General features: G+C 43.2%; 1 protein-coding gene across 5 annotated transcripts; it reads left to right on the top strand.

The window, feature by feature from the left end:
• The first annotated feature begins 1,674 nt into the window (after positions 1-1,674).
• si:dkey-79d12.5 (maternal B9.15 protein) lies at positions 1,675-12,204 on the top strand. Of its 5 annotated transcripts, none has more exons than XM_060920428.1 (6): positions 1,675-1,846; positions 2,830-2,860; positions 9,189-9,372; positions 9,520-9,657; positions 10,729-11,044; positions 11,788-12,204. In XM_060920428.1, exons 3-6 carry the CDS (start codon positions 9,200-9,202, stop codon positions 11,980-11,982), a joined length of 822 nt encoding a protein of 273 aa, XP_060776411.1. In that variant the 5' UTR covers positions 1,675-1,846; positions 2,830-2,860; positions 9,189-9,199; the 3' UTR covers positions 11,983-12,204. The 5 variants fall into 5 exon arrangements, with proteins under 5 accessions (XP_060776411.1, XP_060776409.1, XP_060776408.1 ...); XM_060920424.1 differs by lacking the exons at positions 1,675-1,846; positions 2,830-2,860 and adding exons at positions 8,048-8,677; positions 8,884-9,081 and having other exon boundaries at positions 9,193-9,372; XM_060920426.1 differs by lacking the exon at positions 2,830-2,860 and having other exon boundaries at positions 9,193-9,372.
• The last annotated feature ends 9,504 nt before the right edge of the window (positions 12,205-21,708 follow it).

Here is a 21,708-nt window from a genome sequence, read left to right as displayed (position 1 = left end):
GCTTTATCTATGCCCACTCAGCACAGTATCTTCATTTCATGTCATATCTTTGAAAAGTTTACCTTTGGTGCAGTGCATGCATTATTACAATGTACAGTATATGTCAATTTCCTTTACAAACTTCATAAACCCTATTGACCAGGAGTGGAAAGGTTTGTTTCCACCACAATCTCTCTCTCTCTCTCTCTCTCTCTCTCTCTCTCTCTCTCTCTCTTCAGAACAAAAAACTCAGTTGGAAATTACAGACTAATTTAATCAAATCTTGATTATTATAACAGTGCATTAAAATTGCATTTTCTATTCTTGATTCAACAAAAAATAAATTATATTCTCATCTCCTCTAGCCGCTTTATCCTGTTCTACAGGGTTGCAGGCAAGCTGGAGCCTCATCTCATCTCATTATCTCTAGCCGCTTTATCCTGTTCTACAGGGTTGCAGGCAAGCTGGAGCCTCATCTCATCTCATCTCATTATCTCTAGCCACTTTATCCTGTCCTACAGGGTCGCAGGCAAGCTGGAGCCTATCCCAGCTAACTATGGGAGAAAGGCGGGGTACACCCTGGACAAGTCGCCAGGTCATCACAGGGCTGACACATAGACAACCATTCACACTCACAGTCAATTTAGAGTCACCAGTTAACCTAACCTGCATGTCTTTGGATTGTGGGGGAAACCAGAGCACCCGGAGGAGACCCACACTGACAACATGCAAACTCCGCACAGAAAGGCCCTCGCCGGCCACGGGGCTCGAACCTGGACCTTCTTGCTGTGAGGCCTCAGCACTAACCACTACACCACCGTGCCGCCAAGGAATTATATTATTTGGTTTAATATTTTTAGATTTATCTTTATAATCTCATCTCATCTCATTATCTCTAGCCGCTTTATCCTGTTCTACAGGGTCGCAGGCAAGCTGTGTCGCAGGGTCGCTATCCCAGCTGACTACGGGCGAGAGGCGGGGTACACCCTGGACAAGTCGCCAGGTCATCACAGGGCTGACACATAGACACAGACAACCATTCACACTCACATTCACACCTACGGTCAATTTAGAGTCACCAGTTAACCTAACCTGCATGTCTTTGGACTGTGGGGGAAACCGGAGCACGGATGAAACCCACGCGGACACCATGCAAACTCCGCACAGAAAGGCCCTTGCCAGCCACGGGGCTCGAACCTGGACCTTCTTGCTGTGAGGTCTCAGCGCTAACCACTACACCACAGTGACGCCAAGAAATTATATTATTTGGTTTAATATTTTTAGATTTATCTTTATAATGAATATTTTATATTATATTTATATTGAAATATATAAAAAAATAGTTATGTTTATTAACATATTAATAATTGTTTATATTTTTAATTTCTATATTTTTGTTTGTTTTATTAGGTGTGATGCATTAAAAGATGCTTTTGTTTACAACGCTTCCTTGACTGTCCATATTTGGTTCGTTTCCGAGGCGTCTATCATTTGTCATCCTGTTCGTGAGTTGTAAAGTGGGTGGGAAATAACTGGTATTACCCAGAAACCCGAACAAGGAAGTGAGTCATCGGTCACGTCTCAAATCCCATACTACTGTACTAAGTAGTGTCAAAACAGTCTATTGACATGGTGGCGTAATATTGTCACATACTGTTTAGTAATACAGAATGCGGATTTAAGCGCGACCATATGTTAATTTTTTTTGTTGGGAAAGTCTACTTGGTTGAACACAAAGCCAGAGCAAAACGTGGACTTCTATAGCACACTTTAATAGGGAAGTAACGGCGAATAATAAAGATTTCAGCATCATTTTTGGGGACATCATACCTTTACTATCTTCGATCCTTTGGTTAACAGATGCAAGGTGAGTTCTGTTAAAGTTAAATAAGTCAGATACAAACTATACAAGTGGCAAAGAAATGAGATTAAATAGACCATTATGTTTATAGTCTATATGGATAACCATAATGTACATGTCTAGAAAGAAGTCTAATCGAGGAGATAATTTATTATAGCTATAATTAGCCTGATTAATTATACATATTTTAAGAGGCTTTTTAAAACTTCTTTTTTTTGCTATAAATATTTCAGGTTTTAGTTAATATTCATAGAATAATAGTAATTATAATAGAAATGATAGTAGACTACTAGGCTTGGAAGAAGAGAACTGTAGGGAAATTAAAGGAAAACAAACAAGTCTCATTCGGACTATGAGAGCATTATACAGAGCTACTACAATACAATTTAAAATAATATTTTTTTAATTCTATTTTTATGTGGTCTTGCACTTTAAGGTTAACTTTTAATTTCGTTGTATTTGGTACAATGACAATACATTCTGATTCTGACAAGGCTTGTTCTATGGAAATTATGTTTAAAATTTCCTCCATTTAGGTATTTCCCTCTTCATTTTCAAACTCTTAAAAGAAGAACCAAGTATGATCTACATAAATCTTTCAAGTCAAGCCACATTGTGAGAGTTTCAGCCACGTGATGTAACACAATGTTATTCCCTGAACATGGTCTCTATACAGTATATCCTCACCTTTTTGTGTCATTATGGAACAGTTGGTTATCTATAAACCTATATTTAATGATGTACATGAAGTTGGTTCAACTCTCCAGAAATTTGTCTAAAATGTGCTGAGTTTGGTTAATTTATTTTCTTCCACTTCTTATTAAGGTTTCTAAAGTCGATCCATCTGTGTCTTGAAATTCCTAACTATATCAACATGTGTTAAGAAGTTTCGCTTGCGCTTTAAATTGTAACCAATAGGCAAAAACCCTTACTATGTAATACTTTTCATACTCAAATGATGAATTTTTGTCTTCATCTGTTCTAATCAGGGCCTGTGAGTCATTGCAGTGTCATTCCAAGGTACTCTCTGACTAACTGACATACAGACTTCCAGACTCTTCTTGATACTGTGAAACAGATCCAAACAAAATAATATGTAGTAGTCCATACATATTATGTCAACTGCTCAACTAAGTAAAGAGAAACAACAGCCCATCATTACTTTAAGGCATGAAGTGACATTTAATGAATAAAAATAAAGAAAAACGTATTACACACTGAATTAGGTGTGTCCAAACTTTTGAGTGGTGCTGGATATAAAAATACAATTTCCATTTTTATTGTGGAAACAATGATCTTTTAAAAGTCAAGGTTTTTTTTTAACAAATAATCAATCTAAACATAGGAACATGAGATGTGTGTGGGTTTTTTTTAATTGACTATGGTTTTGCTTTTACAACCCCGATTCCAAAAAAGTTGGGACAAAGTACAAATTGTGAATAAAAACGGAATGCAATGATGTGGAAGTTTCAAAATTCCATATTTTATTCGGAATAGAACATAGATGAAATATCAAATGTTTAAACTGAGAAAATGTATCATTTAAAGAGAAAAATTAGGTGATTTTTAAATTTCATGACAACACCACATCTCAAAGTTGGGACAAGGCCATGTTTACCACTGTGAGACATCCCCTTTTCTCTTTACAACAGTCTGTAAACGTCTGGGGACTGAGGAGACAAGTTGCTCAAGTTTAGGGATAGGAATGTTAACCCCTTCTTGTCTAATGTAGGATTCTAGTTGCTCAACTGTCTTAGGTCTTTTTTGTCGTATCTTCCGTTTTATGATGCGCCAAATGTTTTCTATGGGTGAAAGATCTGGACTGCAGGCTGGCCAGTTCAGTACCCGGACCCTTCTTCTACGCAGCCATGATGCTGTAATTGATGCAGTATGTGGTTTGGCATTGTCATGTTGGAAAATGCAAGGTCTTCCCTGAAAGAGACGTCGTCTGGATGGGAGCATATGTTGCTCTAGAACCTGGATATACCTTTCAGCATTGATGGTGTCTTTCCAGATGTGTAAGTTGTCCATGCCACATGCACTAATGCAACCCCATACCATCAGAGATGCAGGCTTCTGAACTGAGCACTGATAACAACTCGGGTCGTCCTTCTCCTCTTTAGTCCGAATGACACGGCGTCCCTGATTTCCATAAAGAACTTCAAATTTTGATTCGTCTGACCACAGAACAGTTTTCCACTTTGCCACAGTCCATTTTAAATGAGCCTTGGCCCAGAGAAGACGTCTGCGCTTCTGGATCACGTTGAGATACGGCTTCTTCTTTGAACTATAGAGTTTTAGCTGGCAACGGCAGATGGCACGGTGAATTGTGTTCACAGATAATGTTCTCTGGAAATATTCCTGAGCCCATTTTGTGATTTCCAATACAGAAGCATGCCTGTATGTGATGCAGTGCCGTCTAACGGCCCGAAGATCACGGGCACCCAGTATGGTTTTCCGGCCTTGACCCTTACGCACAGAGATTCTTCCAGATTCTCTGAATCTTTTGATGATATTATGCATTGTAGATGATGATGATATGTTCAAACTCTTTGCAATTTTACACTGTCAAACTCCTTTCTGATATTGCTACACTATTTGTCGGCGCAGAATTAGGGGGATTGGTGATCCTCTTCCCATCTTTACTTCTGAGAGCCACTGCCACTCCAAGATGCTCTTTTTATACCCAGTCATGTTAATGACCTATTGCCAATTGACCTAATGAGTTGCAGTTTGGTCCTCCAGCTGTTCCTTTTTTTTGTACCTTTAACTTTTCCAGCCTCTTATTGCCCCTGTCCCAACTTTTTTGAGATGTGTTGCTGTCATGAAATTTCAAATGAGCCAATATTTGGCATGAAATTTCAAAATGTCTCACTTTCGACATTTGACATTTGTCTATGTTCTATTGTGAATACAATATCAGTTTTTGAGATTTTGTAAATTATTGCATTCCGTTTTTATTTACAATTTGTACTTTGATTTTGGAATTGGGGTTGTATATCTATGAATCAGTGTAGTAAACCTCTACAAAGTTTATATATAGTTGCAATCTATTAAAAGATGTTTGTGCTCAGTTGCAGTGGAAAATGCCAGGTTGATTTGAGGACAGAAATAGACATGTTGCAAAGGTTGCATAAAATTGTTTTGGGTATCAGAATGTACCTTATCTGTATGTACAAGAAGACTAACATTACTTGAGACAAATTGGAGCACTCTGAACTTGTGGGTATTACAAACTGTTGCATAATACAGGAGCAGTATTTAGTTATCCCCAGAAAACCATTTTGCTTTTAAACAAAGAAAAATTCACATGAACAAGTTGTCCCAATGAGACATGTCATTGTGTGTGTGTGTGTGTGTGTGTGTGTGTGTGTGTGTGTATATATATATGTATGTGTCACACTGAAAAAATGAGGCAAATCCAACCTTTAATTGAAAAATTTATTCAGAGAAAAACAAATCCCTCATCAAGAAATAATTACTTAACAAAAACATATGCCACTATTATTGGCACACCTGGAAATGATAGCAAACACGATGTACCTGAAGCAGGTTTCCCCATTTAAATTGTACATTGTTGAGTTGATTGGGGTGTGGAGGAACTTTTTTAAGCTGTAATCCATGACTTCCTGATTAACAGGGGTACAAATATGAGGTGACGCCAAGGCTAAATTCCCGTAGTCATCCATCAACATGGGAAAGATAAAAGAACACACAAACCAAATGAGGGAGAAGTGTGTTGACCTTCATAAGTCGGGGAATGGCTATTAAAAAAAAAAGTGTGTGTATGTATGCATGTGTGTATGTGTGTGTGTATGTGTGTGTGTATGTGTGTGTGTATGTATGTATATGTGTGTGTGTACTCACCTGAAAATGTCCATTTCCACTGTTGTGGCAATAATAATTTAAAAATAAAAAGTGGACACCAACTGGAACTGTGACAAACTTGCCTGGAAGAGGACCCAAGTTTATTTTGCCCAGTGAGGAGTATAGTAAGAGGCAAAAAAAAAAAAAAATCCCCAAGGATCACTGTTGGTGAATTCCAAGAAAAAAGAAAATCTTGGGATTTCCAAGTCTCCAATGGGAGGCTGTACAAAGTATTAAATCCCTCATCAAGAAGTAATTATTTTCAGCAAAAACACATGTGCCACTATTATTGGCACCCCTGCATTTAATACTTTATACAACCTCCCTTTGCCAGTAAAACAGCACTGAGTCTTCTCTTATAACATTTTATAAGGTTGGAGATACAGAGCAGGGCATCTGAGACCATTCCTTTTTACACAGTCTCTCCAGATCATCCAGGGTCCTCGGCCCTCTCTTGTGCTCTCTTCTCTTCAGCTCAGCCCACAGGTTTTCAATTGGGTTCAAGTCAGGGGACTGAGATGGCCATGACAGAAGCTTGATTCTGTGCCCAGCTAACCATTTTTGTGTTGATTTGGACATATGCTTCGGATCATTGTCCTGCTGGAAATCCAATGACGACCCGGTTTTAGTTTCCTGTTGGCATGGAGGGGACACCTGATGGTGGTTTTGGAGACTTGGAAACCTCAAGATTTTACTTTTTCTTTAACCCTTTTTACTAATCTTTACAAGGGGTGCCAATAATTATGAAGAACACTATATAGCATGTGCACGCGCACACACACACACTTTGAATTCATCCTTTGAGTTCAAGAAATACACACCACAGTGTCCCTTATGCTGAAGGTCATGGCTCTATTTTTCCAGAAAGATTGATGGATTGAAAGAAAAATAGCATTGAAATATATAATGTTTTTTTTTTAATCCAGGCTTCTCTCACGGTGTTCAGTTCAATTCTGTCAGACACTACAATGTATTCTTTACAAAAATGCTGTCTTCAGTGGTAACAGCAGCCATGATAAGAGCCATTCCACCGAATCTGTGCCATTTCCGTCCCTAGAAAATTATATGTATAAATGCACATAATGTACTTTTAAAATACATTTCCTTATTATGTAGAATGTCCTGCACATTGATCTGATTTCAAATTTAAGATATATAATTGTAAGGATTAATAAAAACTACCTAAAACACTGAAAAATAGCATGTGTTACCTGTCCCCGCACTCTAACTTTATACTTAACTATGAAATATTATGATTAAAATCCTTCAGAAACAGTATTTCTTTTGCACTGTTGTGTGACTTCATATCCTATCCATGGTTTAAATATATTTTTTTCATAAGAAATCCACAATATCTTAGTTAAAATACACATTTTAGTCGTGTCCCTGGGTTTTCACTCAGTCCTGTTACCCAAACATATTACCCCATCTGACAAATTTGGAACATTCCATAAATCACATGCTCAACAGGAAGTTACATCAGTTGTGTCTTCTGAAGGCCATGGGAAGACCAAAAGTTAGTTCTCTCATTTACTTTTCTGTATATTTGATTTTTTTTTTTAACTTTGACTGATAAGGTCAATGTCAACATACTGTCCTGTTACTTAAATTATTTCTTAGATGATATTTGTTTATTTTAAAAATACAGAATTTTGGTAAATCACTAGAATGTGCTAAGTGTGGTCATGCTATTAGCAATGACGCCATGTGGCTTAATTCCATGTATTAGCTAATCCTAGGCTAAAAACTCAGTCCTGTTACTTTGAGTTTTGGTAACAGGACTGAAAAAATGCAGCCATCTTTGACTTCCAAACCTTGTAAAAAAATAAATAACGTAGCCTTTTAACTAGTGCTGTCAAGCGATTTAAAATATTTAATCGCGATTAATGTCGCGACTGTCATAGTTAACTCGCGATTAATCGCAATTTAATCGCACATTTTTGTCACATGAAAAACCATTGTAATTCTCTTATCAGCATAAAAAAGTGAATGGGCTTACTCACCGTTCGAACTACGGGGGTACACGGGGGATCCGAGATCCCCTGAAACAGACATGAGATCCCTTGAAAACATGATTTGGGAAATGTTGGGGGGTCTCTAAAATATTGGCAAAATGATGTTTATTGACATAGCAATCGTGTGTAACGGGAAGCATTTGCATATCCGAAGTGAGCGCGCGATGGAGAGCCGCGCTCTGAGACAAGCGCAAGCACCCCCCCAAGGGAAAATAAGGGACACCCCACCCCCCCCCCCCCGAAAATATCGGCATAGTTCGAACACTGGTTGTACCAATGTTTTTTTTTTTGTTTTTTTTTTAATTTATTGCAGAGCATAACACGTCTTGTCACGGCCACTGCAAAGTGGGGCTGGAGCCGCCGATGGGAAAACGAAACCAGCCGAGCACCGTGGCTCTTCGGGGGAGGGCAGAGGACTCTGGCTGTGCGGGGCGTGGCATCATGTCACAGAGCGTTAATCTTGCGATTAAAAAAAATTATCGCCGTTAAAATTGAGTCAAGTTAAAGCGTTAATAACGCGACATTTTTGACAGCACTACTTTTAACATTTTGAATAGTTAAATATGTGTGTTATTATAATCAGTGTTGAAAAGATATAACAAATTAAGTTTAATTTGGGAGTGGTACAACAAGCAAATGGCACTCATTCGGTGGAATGTCCCATAACATCATACATGTTGAATGTCACAGAACTGATTCTTGCCTTATTTCAGTTATATCACAAATACTTCACTCCTCTACTGTTAGGCCTTTTGTGTGGATGACCATGCCAAGCATAAACTAAAGTGTTTGGGACATTTTCTAAGTACAGAATATCTATTTTTCTCAAGGCTAACTGGCTTTCTATATTCTTATGAATTTCAGCCTCTGTGCTAAACTTATTTGCATCTCAGTTCCTCTTTATGCAAACACCTGTAATATGCAACTCATCTGCTGGAATAAGGGAAAGAACGAGGTAAAACCCTGTTTTCACTAATGGAAAGGGCAATGGAAAATCCATTATTCATATATACAGTACATGGAAGTTAGTTATCAGTAGAGGTTCAGTTTCAGTACATAAACAAGCCATCTACAGCAATTACAAATGTGTGTTTTGGTTTGTGTAACATTTCAAATGCAGCTTCATATTCAGATTTACTGTCTGATTCTTTTTGAGCACAGGCCCAGAGACTGAGTGCAGTGCATCCATTATTTAAATGTCGCAGATGTATCCCAAAAATGAAGACTTTTTTTTTAAGTCTGTGTACACTATATGGCTAAAAGTTTGTGGACACCGGACCATCATACCATATGTGGGTCTTCCCCAAACTGTTTCTACAAGGTTTCTTTCCTCCAAGCTCTCCAGTCAGATATAACAAGGTGTTTTACAATTAAAAACAGGAAAATAATTAGACATGTCATGTACTGTTTAAAACACACAGGTGAGCAAAAAACAAGGTGGAATTGAAATGTTTTCTATTCTTAAGGCAGCAAGGAGATGAAGAGAGAAGTGAGTGCTGCTGTAACCTTCCTGAAACGCTTGGCCTTGGAGCGAGGACATGTTGATGAAGATAAGGCCAAAGTGTTTGCCACTAAACTGCAAGAGCTGTTGTGTGAGAAGTACACAGATCACTGGTACCCAGAAAATCCTAACAAGGGACAGGCATACAGGTAAATAACTCTTAATATAACTTCATATCACTAGAATACCCAGCTTTTCTGGATCAGATTGGGATCCAACCTAACTGACAGGACTAAAAGATATGAGGCTTTTAGTGGGACCTGAATTTATTCTAAGCTCCATTTGCACCTCCTCAGATGTATCAGGATAAACAAGAGCACACCATGTGACAACTCTGTGCTCCAAGCCTGTGAGGAAAGCAAGCTAAGACCATCAGAGCTGGGTCTTCCCTGTGAGCTCACGTTATGGATTGACCCACTTGAGGTGTCTGCACGGTAAGTACCAAACAAATAGAACAACTTGAAGTGATACATTTACAATCACACACAATTAGTTACATGTCTGACTAATTGAAATTAGGGAGCGAAATTATGAAATCTAGTTTTATACGCCACTGAAGTTTGTTCTACTGTAGGTGTAGAGTCAGCTGCAAAATTATTGGCACCCATGGGACAAGAAAGGTTATGAACAAATTTGGTTAATTCCCTCCATGCCAACAAATTGCAGAATTCGAAAGACACTGAAGTTTATTAGATGTTTAGAGGAACTTTGACTGGAACTACAGTAGGTTCTATGTTCAGATTAGATTAAAAAAAAAAAAAGATATTTTAAAATTAGAGCTAATCCCCACCAAGGATCTGTGGTGTGGGGGTTTTATTTATTTATATTTTATTTTTATTCCCCCCCCCCCCCCCCCCCCCCCCCCCCCAAAGGCACTAAGAATCATGTTAGGATGCATAGCATCTTGGTTTAAATGATTAAACAAAAATCCGGCTTCTGCTGCTGCCAAAAAGCTGCCAACAGGTTGTAATTCAATTTTCCAGTAGGAATATTGAATTAAACAAAAAATAGTCCAGTGATCAATCAAGCCATCCCAATCCATAATTAAGCTCCACTGGAGAGTGACCTGAAGACCTAAGACTCTGGAGGATCAGGAAAGATTTTATATTGAGACACGGTCTTAGATTTCTTTGACTGTGAGCTCTATGTGCTATTATGTTGACAGAGGGAGGTTACACAAAGTACTAAATGCAAGGATGCCAAGGGTTTTTAAATTCTCATATTTTCAGTTTTAAATTAAGCTAATTAATTACAAAGACACTCCCCCATAACCTTTTCTTAAGCCATTTTTTATCGGGGGTGCCAATAATTCTGGAACTGACTGTGGATTTGGGTGGAATGAACCTGAACTAAATTGTTTGGGGTTTTAGGTATTGACATTATTGACTTTACAAAGGGAAGTTAGCGGTGATAAAGATGATGATCATACATAATATTTTTTTTTGAACATTTATGCATTAAATTTCAGTTTTCAGAACCGTAGCATATTTTATGATCTCCAACAGGTCAGGTGAAAATTGCAGGCATTTCACAGTGGCTCATTTCAGTGAGGAAGAGGGGGAGGAGGAGTTAGAAGATAAGGAGTCCAATTTGCATCACGAAAGCTCCGATCCGGTGAACGTGGAGACATCGGACTACCACTCGGCGACCTCTTCAGATTGCGGCTCGGACGATTCTAGTGATGCAGACGAGGAGATAAAGGAAGGAGAGGTGGAGAAAGAGAAAGTAAAAGATGAGAAAAGGGCTGATGACAAGCCTTTTGTAATTGCTATGAGACCCAGAGTGAGGGAACCAAAGCCACAGAAAATCCCCACATCTCGGGTAAGTAAGCCACCAGACCAAAAGATCTTCTAGTATATTTGTTAACTTGGACAAAAGAGATACTTCATCCCTAGTTCCTATGATATTAGGCAAAACAGCAATTAAAATTTTGGAAAAGAAAATGAATTCAAAGTTCATATGCAGTTTATGAATGTCATGTGTAGGCCAATGAAGATGTATTTTAAGTCAAAGTCCCTCCCATGCCAGGACCTGGTCTTCCCAGGCAGTTAGTCCCAGTACTAACCAGCCTCTTAAGGCACATTGGGCAGTGCCGATCTCCATTTCTCTTGCCCTCGGCTTCTCGCCTATTACATAGGTAGGGTTACAGTGGGGGGCCAGTCCTCTGGTAATTGTGAGAGTTTGAGTCCCTACTGTACTGTGATCTGTATTGCGGTGCCTCGCCAGATGGCAGTAGGTACCATTTTTATGATGGTCTTTGGTATGACCTGACCACAAGTAGAACTCACGATCTCCCGGTTGAGAGGCAGACATGCTAACCACTAGGCCAGCTTGCAGTCTATGTATTCTAAATAATCCTAGTTTATTTTGAGGTATTTTAAGATTTCCTGATTATGGAAATATAATATTGCATAAAACATCCAGCTATCAGTTGATTTGTCAAATTTCACCTGAAACCAAGCAAATTAACTGAACAGTTTCTAAATAGCTATATTTCTTTGAATGTAATTGACATTATTAATGGCATTTATTAATTGTATCATTTTTACTTTATTTACCTAAAGCTTGCAGGACTTCAGTACTTCTACCACCCAACAGCAGTGTGGTCTCAGTACAAGAAGAAGAATCCTGTGTTGCTCACAACTGTGTGCACTCCCCCACCTGCTCCTGTTCTTGGCTACTACGTTTTCCAGAAACCTCCACCACAGTTTATCATGCCTCATGCCAGTCTGCAGCCCTGGGGGGTAGCCAAAGGATAGAAGGCACTAGGAAAGATAAGTACAAGACGGTATGATACCTGGTGAAGCTTCTTTCCAATTGAATGGTTTTAACCCTCATGTTCTGTTTATTACTTAGCAATGAATGTCCCAAAATATGAGAGCTCAATATTTTAGCATAATTTGAAATACCCATTTGTAATGTATCTTTGTTAATATGCGCAGTATGAATAGAAACAGCAACAAAAACATTTCACACACAAGTACATGTTCAAATATTTTATTTATTTTTTTTTTTTAAATTATAAATTTACTTTCCTTTTTCATGTTACTGTTCTGGTGATCCCAATGATGTTTTATAGTATAAATAAAATACAAGTATGATTTCATGACATTTGGTGAACTTTTGAATGAGACCATATTGGCTCAAACAGGTTGGTAGTTTATAATGAAATACTGTGATATTTTAAATGATTTTAAAAATATGATCGTAACAGCATAATAGCTTTCTTTGCATTTCATATGATCCCAACTGAATTAATGACTGAACCAATCAATGCAATTTGTACTGTATGTGTATTTTTAGCCTGAACCATTTTAATCAGGGACTACGTTATACGATGCATTTTTAAAAAAAAAAATAATAATAATAATAAAATAAAAAAATTTGTAATGTCACTGTGCAAACAACGTTATTTTCATTTGCTTAAGAAAACAGTCAAGTAGCTCCTATGGGATGGCATTTAATAACCTTTAAAAACTGTTCTCAAATTGTGTCAAATCAGGTAGGTTAATAATTAAAATATAACTATATATTTAGAAAAAGAAATTCCCAAATCAAATGTTCTCTCAGGTTTGTCAGTCTATTGCCTTTATTCTTTGCTTTTATGCAAGTGCATAAGTGGTTTAAATCCAAAGAGTGCAAGCTCGGCTGCACTAAAAATACTGTGACCTTTTGTGCAATACATGTAGTACTGTAGCTCACAGTTCACTGTGACATATTTCTCAGGATACTGAATTAACTGCACAGAAGTAGACCATTATGGAAATTAATCGTATAAATTCCTTTATTGTGGTTGTGTGCATTGTTTTCTTGTGCTGATTTCTGTCACTAACTTTAGAGCTCTTGAAAATTATTGTGTTGCCAAAAGCAGTATATATTGTGCCATTCTTCAAATTTCATTGCTGCTTTTTTTTGGGGGGGGGTTGATTTATTTATTTATTTATTTTTTCCTTTTCAAAGCAAGATTTTTATAAGATTGTGCTTTTGTATAGTCCAGAACATTTCTTATCTTTGTAAGAAAGCCATTCTTTGAATAATTAAATCAGTATATGATGAAAGACATTTTAACAAGAATAATTATAGTCTGGCACTGCAATTTACTGTTGTAAATGGCTCTGGATACGGGAATTGTAAACTTTGTATTTCATCAACTTTTTCTACTTTTTCATGTAATTCTTATGTGCTTTTGACTCCAACCTTTATTTATTTCTCTTTACTACTCCCTTTACCTCCAAGGCATGTTAAGTGATGCAAAGCCTGTAAATGTTGTTAATCTATTGTGTATATTTTTATTAAAATTATACTTTATATAAAACAGTAATATATTTTACACCTGAATGAGATACTGTGATATTTCCACAACTGTACATTTTTAATGGTACTAATCCTTATATACTTTGGTCAACAAGTGAGATCTATAATCTTCTTGTTACTAGAAAAGATTTAAGGACGAGACAGGAAAATCTGGGTGTGATTTATAAAACGTGAACTGCAGTTCAGATCAAGTGCAGATTATCTACTGGTTCTGGTCAAGATTCTGTAATCAGTGTTGTATTATGGGATGTCCAGGAAGGCAGTAGGAAGATATTAAGATTGGGTGGGGTTTGAGGGGACAGACATAAATGAGGACATAGTGGGGGAAGACCTTATGGGCAATTAGGATAAAGCAGTAAGTGATATGGGGAATAAATCAGGAGTGGCAGTGGGAAAGTTACCAGTGTGTTATTCTAGGTCATCAGCGTAACTAGCCTCCTGTCTTTTGCACCTGTCATTTCCTATCTATTGATCTGTCAGAACCATCACTATATTTACAACCCTGATTCCAAAAAAGTTGGGACAAAGTACAAATTGTAAATAAAAATGGAATGCAATAATTTATAAATCTCACAAACTGATATTGTATTCACAATAGAACACAGACAACATATATCAAATGTCGAAAGTGAGACATTTTGACATTTCATGCCAAATATTGGCTCATTTGAAATTTCATGACCAACACATCTTAGAAAAGTTGGGACAGGGGCAATAAGAGGCTGGAAAAGTTAAAGGTACAAAAAGGAACAGCTGGAGGACCAAATTGCAACTCATTAGGTCAATTGGCAATAGGTCATTAACATGACTGAGTATAAAAAGAGCATCTTGGAGTGGCAGTGGCTCTCAGAAGTAAAGATGGGAGGAGGATCACCAATCCCCCTAATTCTGCGCCGACAAATAGTGTAGCAATATCAGAAAGGAGTTCAGCAGTGTAAAATTGCAAAGAGTTTGAACGCATCATCTACAGTGCATAATATCATCAAAAGATTCAGAGAATATGGAAGAATCTCTGTGCGTAAGGGTCAAGACCGGAAAACCATACTGGGTGCCCGTGATCTTCGGGCTGTTAGACGGCGCTGCATCACATACAGGCATGCTTCTGTATTGGAAATCACAAAATGGGCTCAGGAATATTTCCAGAGAACATTATCTGTGACCACAATTCACCGTGCCATCTGCCGTTGCCAGCTAAAACTCTATAGTTCAAAGAAGAAGTCGTATCTAAACGTGATCCAGAAGCGCGGACGTCTTCTCTGGGCCAAGGCTCATTTAAAATGGACTGTGGCAAAGTGGAAAACTGTTCTGTGGTCAGACGAATCAAAATTTGAAGTTCTTTATGGAAATCAGGGATGCCATGTCATTCGGACTAAAGAGGAGAAGGATGACCCAAGTTGTTATCAGCGCTCAGTTCAGAAGCCTGTATCTCTGATGGTATGGGGTTGCATTAGTGCGTGTCGCATGGGCAGCTTACACATCTGGAAAGACACCAATGCTGAAAGCTATCCCGGATTATGGACCGGGCCAGTGGGACTGGCGCCCAGGGGCCCGGGGGGGCCCATAGCGATGCCAATTGTGACATCAGAGGGCCTCTATTCTCTAGGATCTTATGACTACTTACACTGTTATAGGGCATATCTGAAGAAAACAGAGGGAAGGGGTGGGTTGGGGGACGGCAATCAGAGGGCCCCTGGCCCTGCTGTAGTGCCTCTCGTGAAAACTCCTGAGGCTGTAACGTCTGCCAACTAGGGGTTCAAGGAAGTAGTGGGAATGCTTTCAGAGGATCCTATGATTATGAAAGCCCCTGCTAAGGGTCGTGACTTCTGGCTATCTGGGGGCCCTAGAGAGAGTCCTAATGGGAAAGCGTACTGTTAAGAGTAGCACCTAATTCTGGGCCCTCTGGACCTAGCTCAAATGGACCCCCCCACACAAAAAAAAATGACTCCCTATGGGACCCCCGATATGTAGGGCCCTGGTGACTGAGTCCCACTTTCCCCCCTACTTCGACACCCCTGAAGAGAGCCCTCTGATTACAAACGTCCTTACAAAGGGCCTCTGATTTACCAAGGGTTTTGGTGTTGTGGTTCGTTTTTGTTCCTTACTTCATGTCATGTCATAGGCAGACATGCCTTGTGTGCCTCATGCAAGGCATAACAACATGCCTTGTGTGCCTCATGCCGGGGACACATGCACGCGAATTTGGCAAAGCGAAGCGAAATTCGCCATTCATTCCTATGAGGGAAGCGAAGTGGGGCGAAGGCAAGCGAACAGGGCGAAGCGAAGTGAAAATATTTGGCCAAGTTTAATATTATGCAAATGAGGAGCGAATTTCGCCTGCGGCGGCCAATCAAATCAACAACATAAATGTTTTAATCGATTTGATTCGCCGCTACGACCTCAAAGCCGTTGTAAGGACTAGTGTATTTTCAGTGAGAAATTTCGGAAGTCTAAGTGAAAATCTAATATCGATTTTCCAATGGACTGGTCAGAAGGGGCAGAGACTTGGGCTCTCTCTATATATAGGCTCCCTGCTTCAGTACTCCTCACAACATTCTGACCGTTCAGCTTGACAACTTGTTCTGTGTTCAGCCTGTTCAACCAGACTTGTTCAGCAGTTTAGCATCCAACAGCCTTTTTAAAGGCTTATATCCAATTATATTATATTATATTATATTATATTATATTATATTATATTATATTATATTATATTATATTATATAACACATCACTGCACATTCAAAGGTTCAAAGCCTTTGTAAAAGGCTAGTGCATTTCCAACAGCCTTTGTGAAGGCTCATTATTATTATATTATATTATTGTGGCAGCGGGGGCGTGGTCAAGCACCGGTCTGTGACAGGAGGGTGGAGCCAGGGAAGGTAAGTGGCAGAATCGCTTCACCTGACGGTAATTAACCTGTGTTTTGTGTGTGTTTCCCCAGTAAACCGCTCCCTATTTAAGGAGGTTGAGAGAGAGCAGAGGGAGCGCGACCCGGGATTGGAGGCTGAGTGTGTGTCTGTGTGCGTGCGAGCGTTAGACTGAAAAGTTGATTAATAAATACGCTGTCTCTACCTCCAAACGTTGTCCTGCCGTCCTCTGTGCTCCACCCACACTCCGTGCTACAGTGGTGCTGAAACCTGGGAAAAGGTGGAGCACCAGTTCTGCAGCTCCATGGAATCCTCCCCATTCGCGGACTTGGTCCACGCCCTCGCCACGGCTCAGCAGAGCCAGCACCAGGCACTCGTCACGCTCCGAAAGGAGCAGGAGCGCCGCTTCGAAGCCCTGGTGCTGGCCCAGCAGGAAGACCGAGAGGCGTTCCGGCGGCTCCTCGCGTTGGCAGGGTCCACCAGCGCCCCGGCCGCGGGCCCGTCTCCCCTCACTTTGTCCAAGATGGGCCCGCAGGACGACCCCGAGGCTTTCATCACCTTGTTCGAGCAGGTCGCCGAAGCCTCGGGGTGGCCGATGGAGCAGCGCGCGGCGCGCCTCCTCCCCCTCCTGACGGGAGATGCGCAGCTGGCCGCCCTACAGCTCCCCGCCGACCGCTGGCTGGCCTACGCTGACCTTCGCCGGGCCATCCTCCAGCGCGTAGGGCGCACGCTGGAGCAGCAGCGCCAGCGCTTCCGCGCGCTGCGGATGGAGGAGGTCGGCAGCCCGTTCGCGTTCGGCCAGCAGCTCCGGGACGCCTGCTGGCGGTGGCTGAGGGCCGAAGATCGCGACGCCGAGGGAATCATCGACCAGGTGGCGCTGGAACAGTTCATCGCCCGCTTACCAGCCGGAACCGCGGAGTGGGTCCAGTGCCACCGCCCGGCGTCGCTGGATCAGGCCGTAGGACTGGCGGAGGATCATCTGGCGGCTGTTCCGGCGGCAGGACAACGGATGACATCGTCTTCTCTCTCCTCTTCTCTCTCTCTGTCTCCCCCCCCTCCTCCCGTGTCCCGTCCTCGCCCCATTCCCCCACCACGGAGGCGGGGACCGGCTCCACCCCAGCCGGCCCGCCGCACCCGTGGTGCCCTCCCGTTTCTCCCTTCTGTGTCTGTCTCTTCCCCCCCTCAGGTGAGTGAGCCCCAGAACACAGCTGCAGAGGGAAGGCCCGGGCCGGTTTGCTGGCGCTGCGGGGAACCGGGCCACCTGCAGCAACAATGTGCAGCGATGGAGGTGGGGGCGGTGGTGCGGATCCCCGACGCGCCAGAGGCTGCCCTCGATCGGGCCGGAGCGTATCGCATACCGGGAAGTGTACAAGGGGCTACATATCAGGCGTTGGTGGATTCAGGCTGCAATCAGACCTCGATCCGCCAAAGCCTGGTGCAAGACGAGGCATTGGGGGGAGCACAAGGGGTGAAGGTGTTGTGTGTGCACGGGGATATTCACAGCTACCCGGTGGTGTCGGTCCACATATATTTTAGAGGGGAAAAATCGATAGTGAAGGCGGCGGTTAATCCTCGCCTTACCCACTCTTTGATCTTGGGGACTGATTGGCCGGGATTTCGGGGTTTAATGGCACGCCTAGTAAAGAGTGGGTCCTGCCGGTTGACGGGGGAGGGTCCCGGTGTCGCTTTGGCTGGAGCTGTGGTCGCAGAGCCGTCCACGTCATCTCCGCGACAGGGTGAGGAGCCGCTGGCCCCTCCTCTTTCTATTGGGGAATCCCTCGCGGATTTCCCACTGGAACAATCGCGAGACGAGACTCTGCGACACGCGTTTGACCAAGTGAGAGTAATCGATGGTCAAACGCTCCAGCCGAACGCCACCCCGTCCTTCCCCTATTTTTCCATTTTGAAGGATAGGTTATACCGAGTGACGCAGGACACTCAGACGAAAGAGCGAGTCACCCAGTTGTTAATTCCAAAGAGCCGCCGGGAATTGGTATTCCAGGCGGCTCACTTTAATCCCATGGCTGGACACCTCGGGCAGGATAAGACACTCGCCCGGATAATGGCCCGATTCTATTGGCCGGGGATTCGCGGCGACGTCCGTAAGTGGTGTACGGCGTGCCGCGAATGCCAGTTAGTAAATCCAGCGGCCATTCCAAAAGCGCCCTTGCGCCCCCTACCATTAATCGAGACCCCGTTCGAAAGAATTGGGATGGATCTCGTCGGGCCATTAGATCGGTCAACACGAGGGTACCGCTTTATATTAGTTCTGGTGGACTATGCAACGCGATACCCGGAAGCAGTGCCTCTTCGCAATATCTCAGCACGCAGTATTGCAGAGGCCCTCTTCCACGTCATCTCCCGGGTTGGAATCCCGAAAGAGATTCTGACTGACCAAGGCACCTCGTTTATGTCACGAACACTGAGCGAACTGTATGGGCTACTGGGTATTAAACCAATCCGCACCAGCGTTTATCACCCACAGACGGACGGTTTAGTTGAACGGTTCAATCGCACCCTCAAGAATATTATTAAAAAATTCGTAAGTGAGGAGGCACGTAACTGGGATAAGTGGCTCGAACCCTTGTTGTTTGCAGTGCGAGAGGTCCCCCAAGCCTCCACGGGGTTCTCCCCGTTTGAATTATTATATGGGCGTAAGCCGCGCGGCATCTTAGATGTACTGTGGGAAAATTGGGAGGAGGGACCTTCACAGAGCAAAAACGAAATTCAGTACGTTATGGATCTGCGCGCAAAACTCCACACGCTCACCCACCTAACTCAGGAGAATTTGCGGCAGGCCCAGGAACGGCAAGCCCGCCTGTACAACAAGGGCACGCGCCTTAGAGAGTTCACTCCGGGAGATAAGGTACTCGTCCTGTTGCCCACATCGAGCTCCAAATTAATCGCCAAGTGGCAAGGACCCTTTGAGGTCACACGGCGAGTCGGGGACGTCGACTATGAGGTTAGGCGAACAGACAGGGACGGGGCACTACAGATCTACCACCTCAATCTGCTGAAACTCTGGAACGAGGAGGTCCCCGTGGCGTTGGTGTCGGTAGTTCCGGAGAAGGCGGAGCTGGGGCCGGAGGTCCCTAAAGGGTCATTGGCATCACGTACCTCTCCGGTCCCCTGTGGAGACCACCTCTCCCCGACCCAACTCACGGAGGTCGCCCAGTTGCAGGCCGAGTTTTCGGATGTGTTCTCGCCCCTGCCCGGTCGCACTAACCTCATAGAACACCACATAGAGACGCCCCCGGGGGTGGTAGTGCGTAGCCGTCCTTATGGATTACCCGAACACAAAAAAAAGGTGGTTCGGGAAGAACTTCAGGCCATGCTCGAAATGGGCATCGTCGAGGAGTCCCACAGTGACTGGAGCAGCCCGGTGGTCTTGGTTCCCAAGGCCGACGGGTCGGTCCGGTTCTGTGTGGACTATAGAAAAGTCAATGCGGTGTCTAAATTCGACGCGTACCCAATGCCTCGTATTGATGAGCTGCTCAATCGACTAGGCACAGCTCGCTTTTACTCGACACTGGATTTGACGAAGGGATATTGGCAGATCCCCTTGACTCCATTATCCCGCGAGAAAACGGCCTTTTCCACACCGTTCGGCTTACACCAGTTCATCACACTTCCGTTTGGGCTGTTTGGGGCGCCCGCTACGTTTCAGCGGCTGATGGACCGGGTCCTCCGGCCGCACGCCACCTATGCGGCCGTGTACCTAGACGACATCATCATTTATAGTAATGACTGGCAGCGGCACCTGCAACACCTGAGGGCCGTCCTTAGGTCGCTGAGGCGGGCGGGACTCACTGCCAACTCGAAGAAGTGTGCGATTGGGCGGATGGAAGTACGGTATCTGGGCTTCCACTTGGGCAACGGGAAGGTGCGTCCCCAAATTAATAAGACAGCAGCGATTGTGGCCTGCCCGAGGCCCAAGACCAAAAAGGGGGTGAGACAGTTCCTGGGGCTGGCTGGCTACTATCGTAGGTTTATACCTAATTATTCGGACGTCACCAGCCCGCTGACTGACCTCACTAAAAAGGGGGCGCCAGATCCGGTCCAGTGGACGGAGCAGTGCCAGCGGGCTTTCTCTGAGGTAAAGGCTGCACTGTGTGGGGGGCCACTCTTACACTCCCCTGACTTCTCTCTCCCTTTTTTGTTACAGACGGATGCGTCGGACAGAGGGCTGGGGGCCGTTTTGTCCCAGCAGGTGGAGGGGGAGGACCGCCCGGTCCTATACATCAGCCGCAAGCTGTCAGTGCGTGAGGGGCGCTACAGCACAATTGAGAAAGAGTGCCTGGCGATCAAGTGGGCGGTCCTCGCCCTCCGTTACTACCTGCTGGGGTGCTCTTTCACCCTCTGTTCGGACCACGCGCCCCTCCAGTGGCTCCACCGCATGAAGGATGCCAACGCGCGGATCACCCGTTGGTATCTGGCACTCCAACCCTTCAACTTCAAGGTGGTCCACAGGCCGGGGGCGCAGATGGTCGTGGCGGACTTCCTCTCCCGTCAAGGGGGGGGGGGAGTCGGCTGCGGGCCGGACGGGCGCCCGGCCTGAGTCGGGCGGTGGGGGTATGTGGCAGCGGGGGCGTGGTCAAGCACCGGTCTGTGACAGGAGGGTGGAGCCAGGGAAGGTGAGTGGCAGAATCGCTTCACCTGACGGTAATTAACCTGTGTTTTGTGTGTGTTTCCCCAGTAAACCGCTCCCTATTTAAGGAGGCTGAGAGAGAGCAGAGGGAGCGCGACCCGGGATTGGAGGCTGAGTGTGTGTTTGTGTGCGTGCATGCGTGCGAGCGTTAGACTGAAAAGTTGATTAATAAATACGCTGTCTCTACCTCCAAACGTTGTCCTGCCGTCCTCTGTGCTCCACCCACACATTGTCCGTGCTACAATTATATTACTAGAAACAACACTGCACTTTCAAAGGTTCAAAGCCTTTTTAAAGGCTCATTGCCTTTAATTATTGTATTGCGTGTGCGTGTGTGTATATATATATTATTATTATAATCAGTTGTGAGAAATTTAGGAAGTCCCAGTGAAAATCCAATAGATATAACACTCTCACATTACACTTGGCATCAGTAATATGGATTGCAAACAAAAAAGTGGGGCTTCAAAACGAAAAGCCAAAAAAATTAGGGAGGCAAAGCAGGCCGATTTTTAAAAAAATGTGCCTCTGATTTCTAACTTTTTCGATAAGCCTCAAGATTCAAGTATTGATAATGTCATCAGTGGCCCGAGTTGTAGCAATGAAGAGATCACTACTGGCTTGATCATACAGGAGCCCTCACAGACCCAATCAAGCGT

Source organism: Neoarius graeffei, chromosome 5, assembly GCF_027579695.1.
Source record: "Neoarius graeffei isolate fNeoGra1 chromosome 5, fNeoGra1.pri, whole genome shotgun sequence".
In the NCBI taxonomy this organism is placed as follows: domain Eukaryota; kingdom Metazoa; phylum Chordata; class Actinopteri; order Siluriformes; family Ariidae; genus Neoarius; species Neoarius graeffei.
Note: the sequence above shows the minus strand (reverse complement) of the source record. Positions and strands in the feature narration are given on the sequence as shown.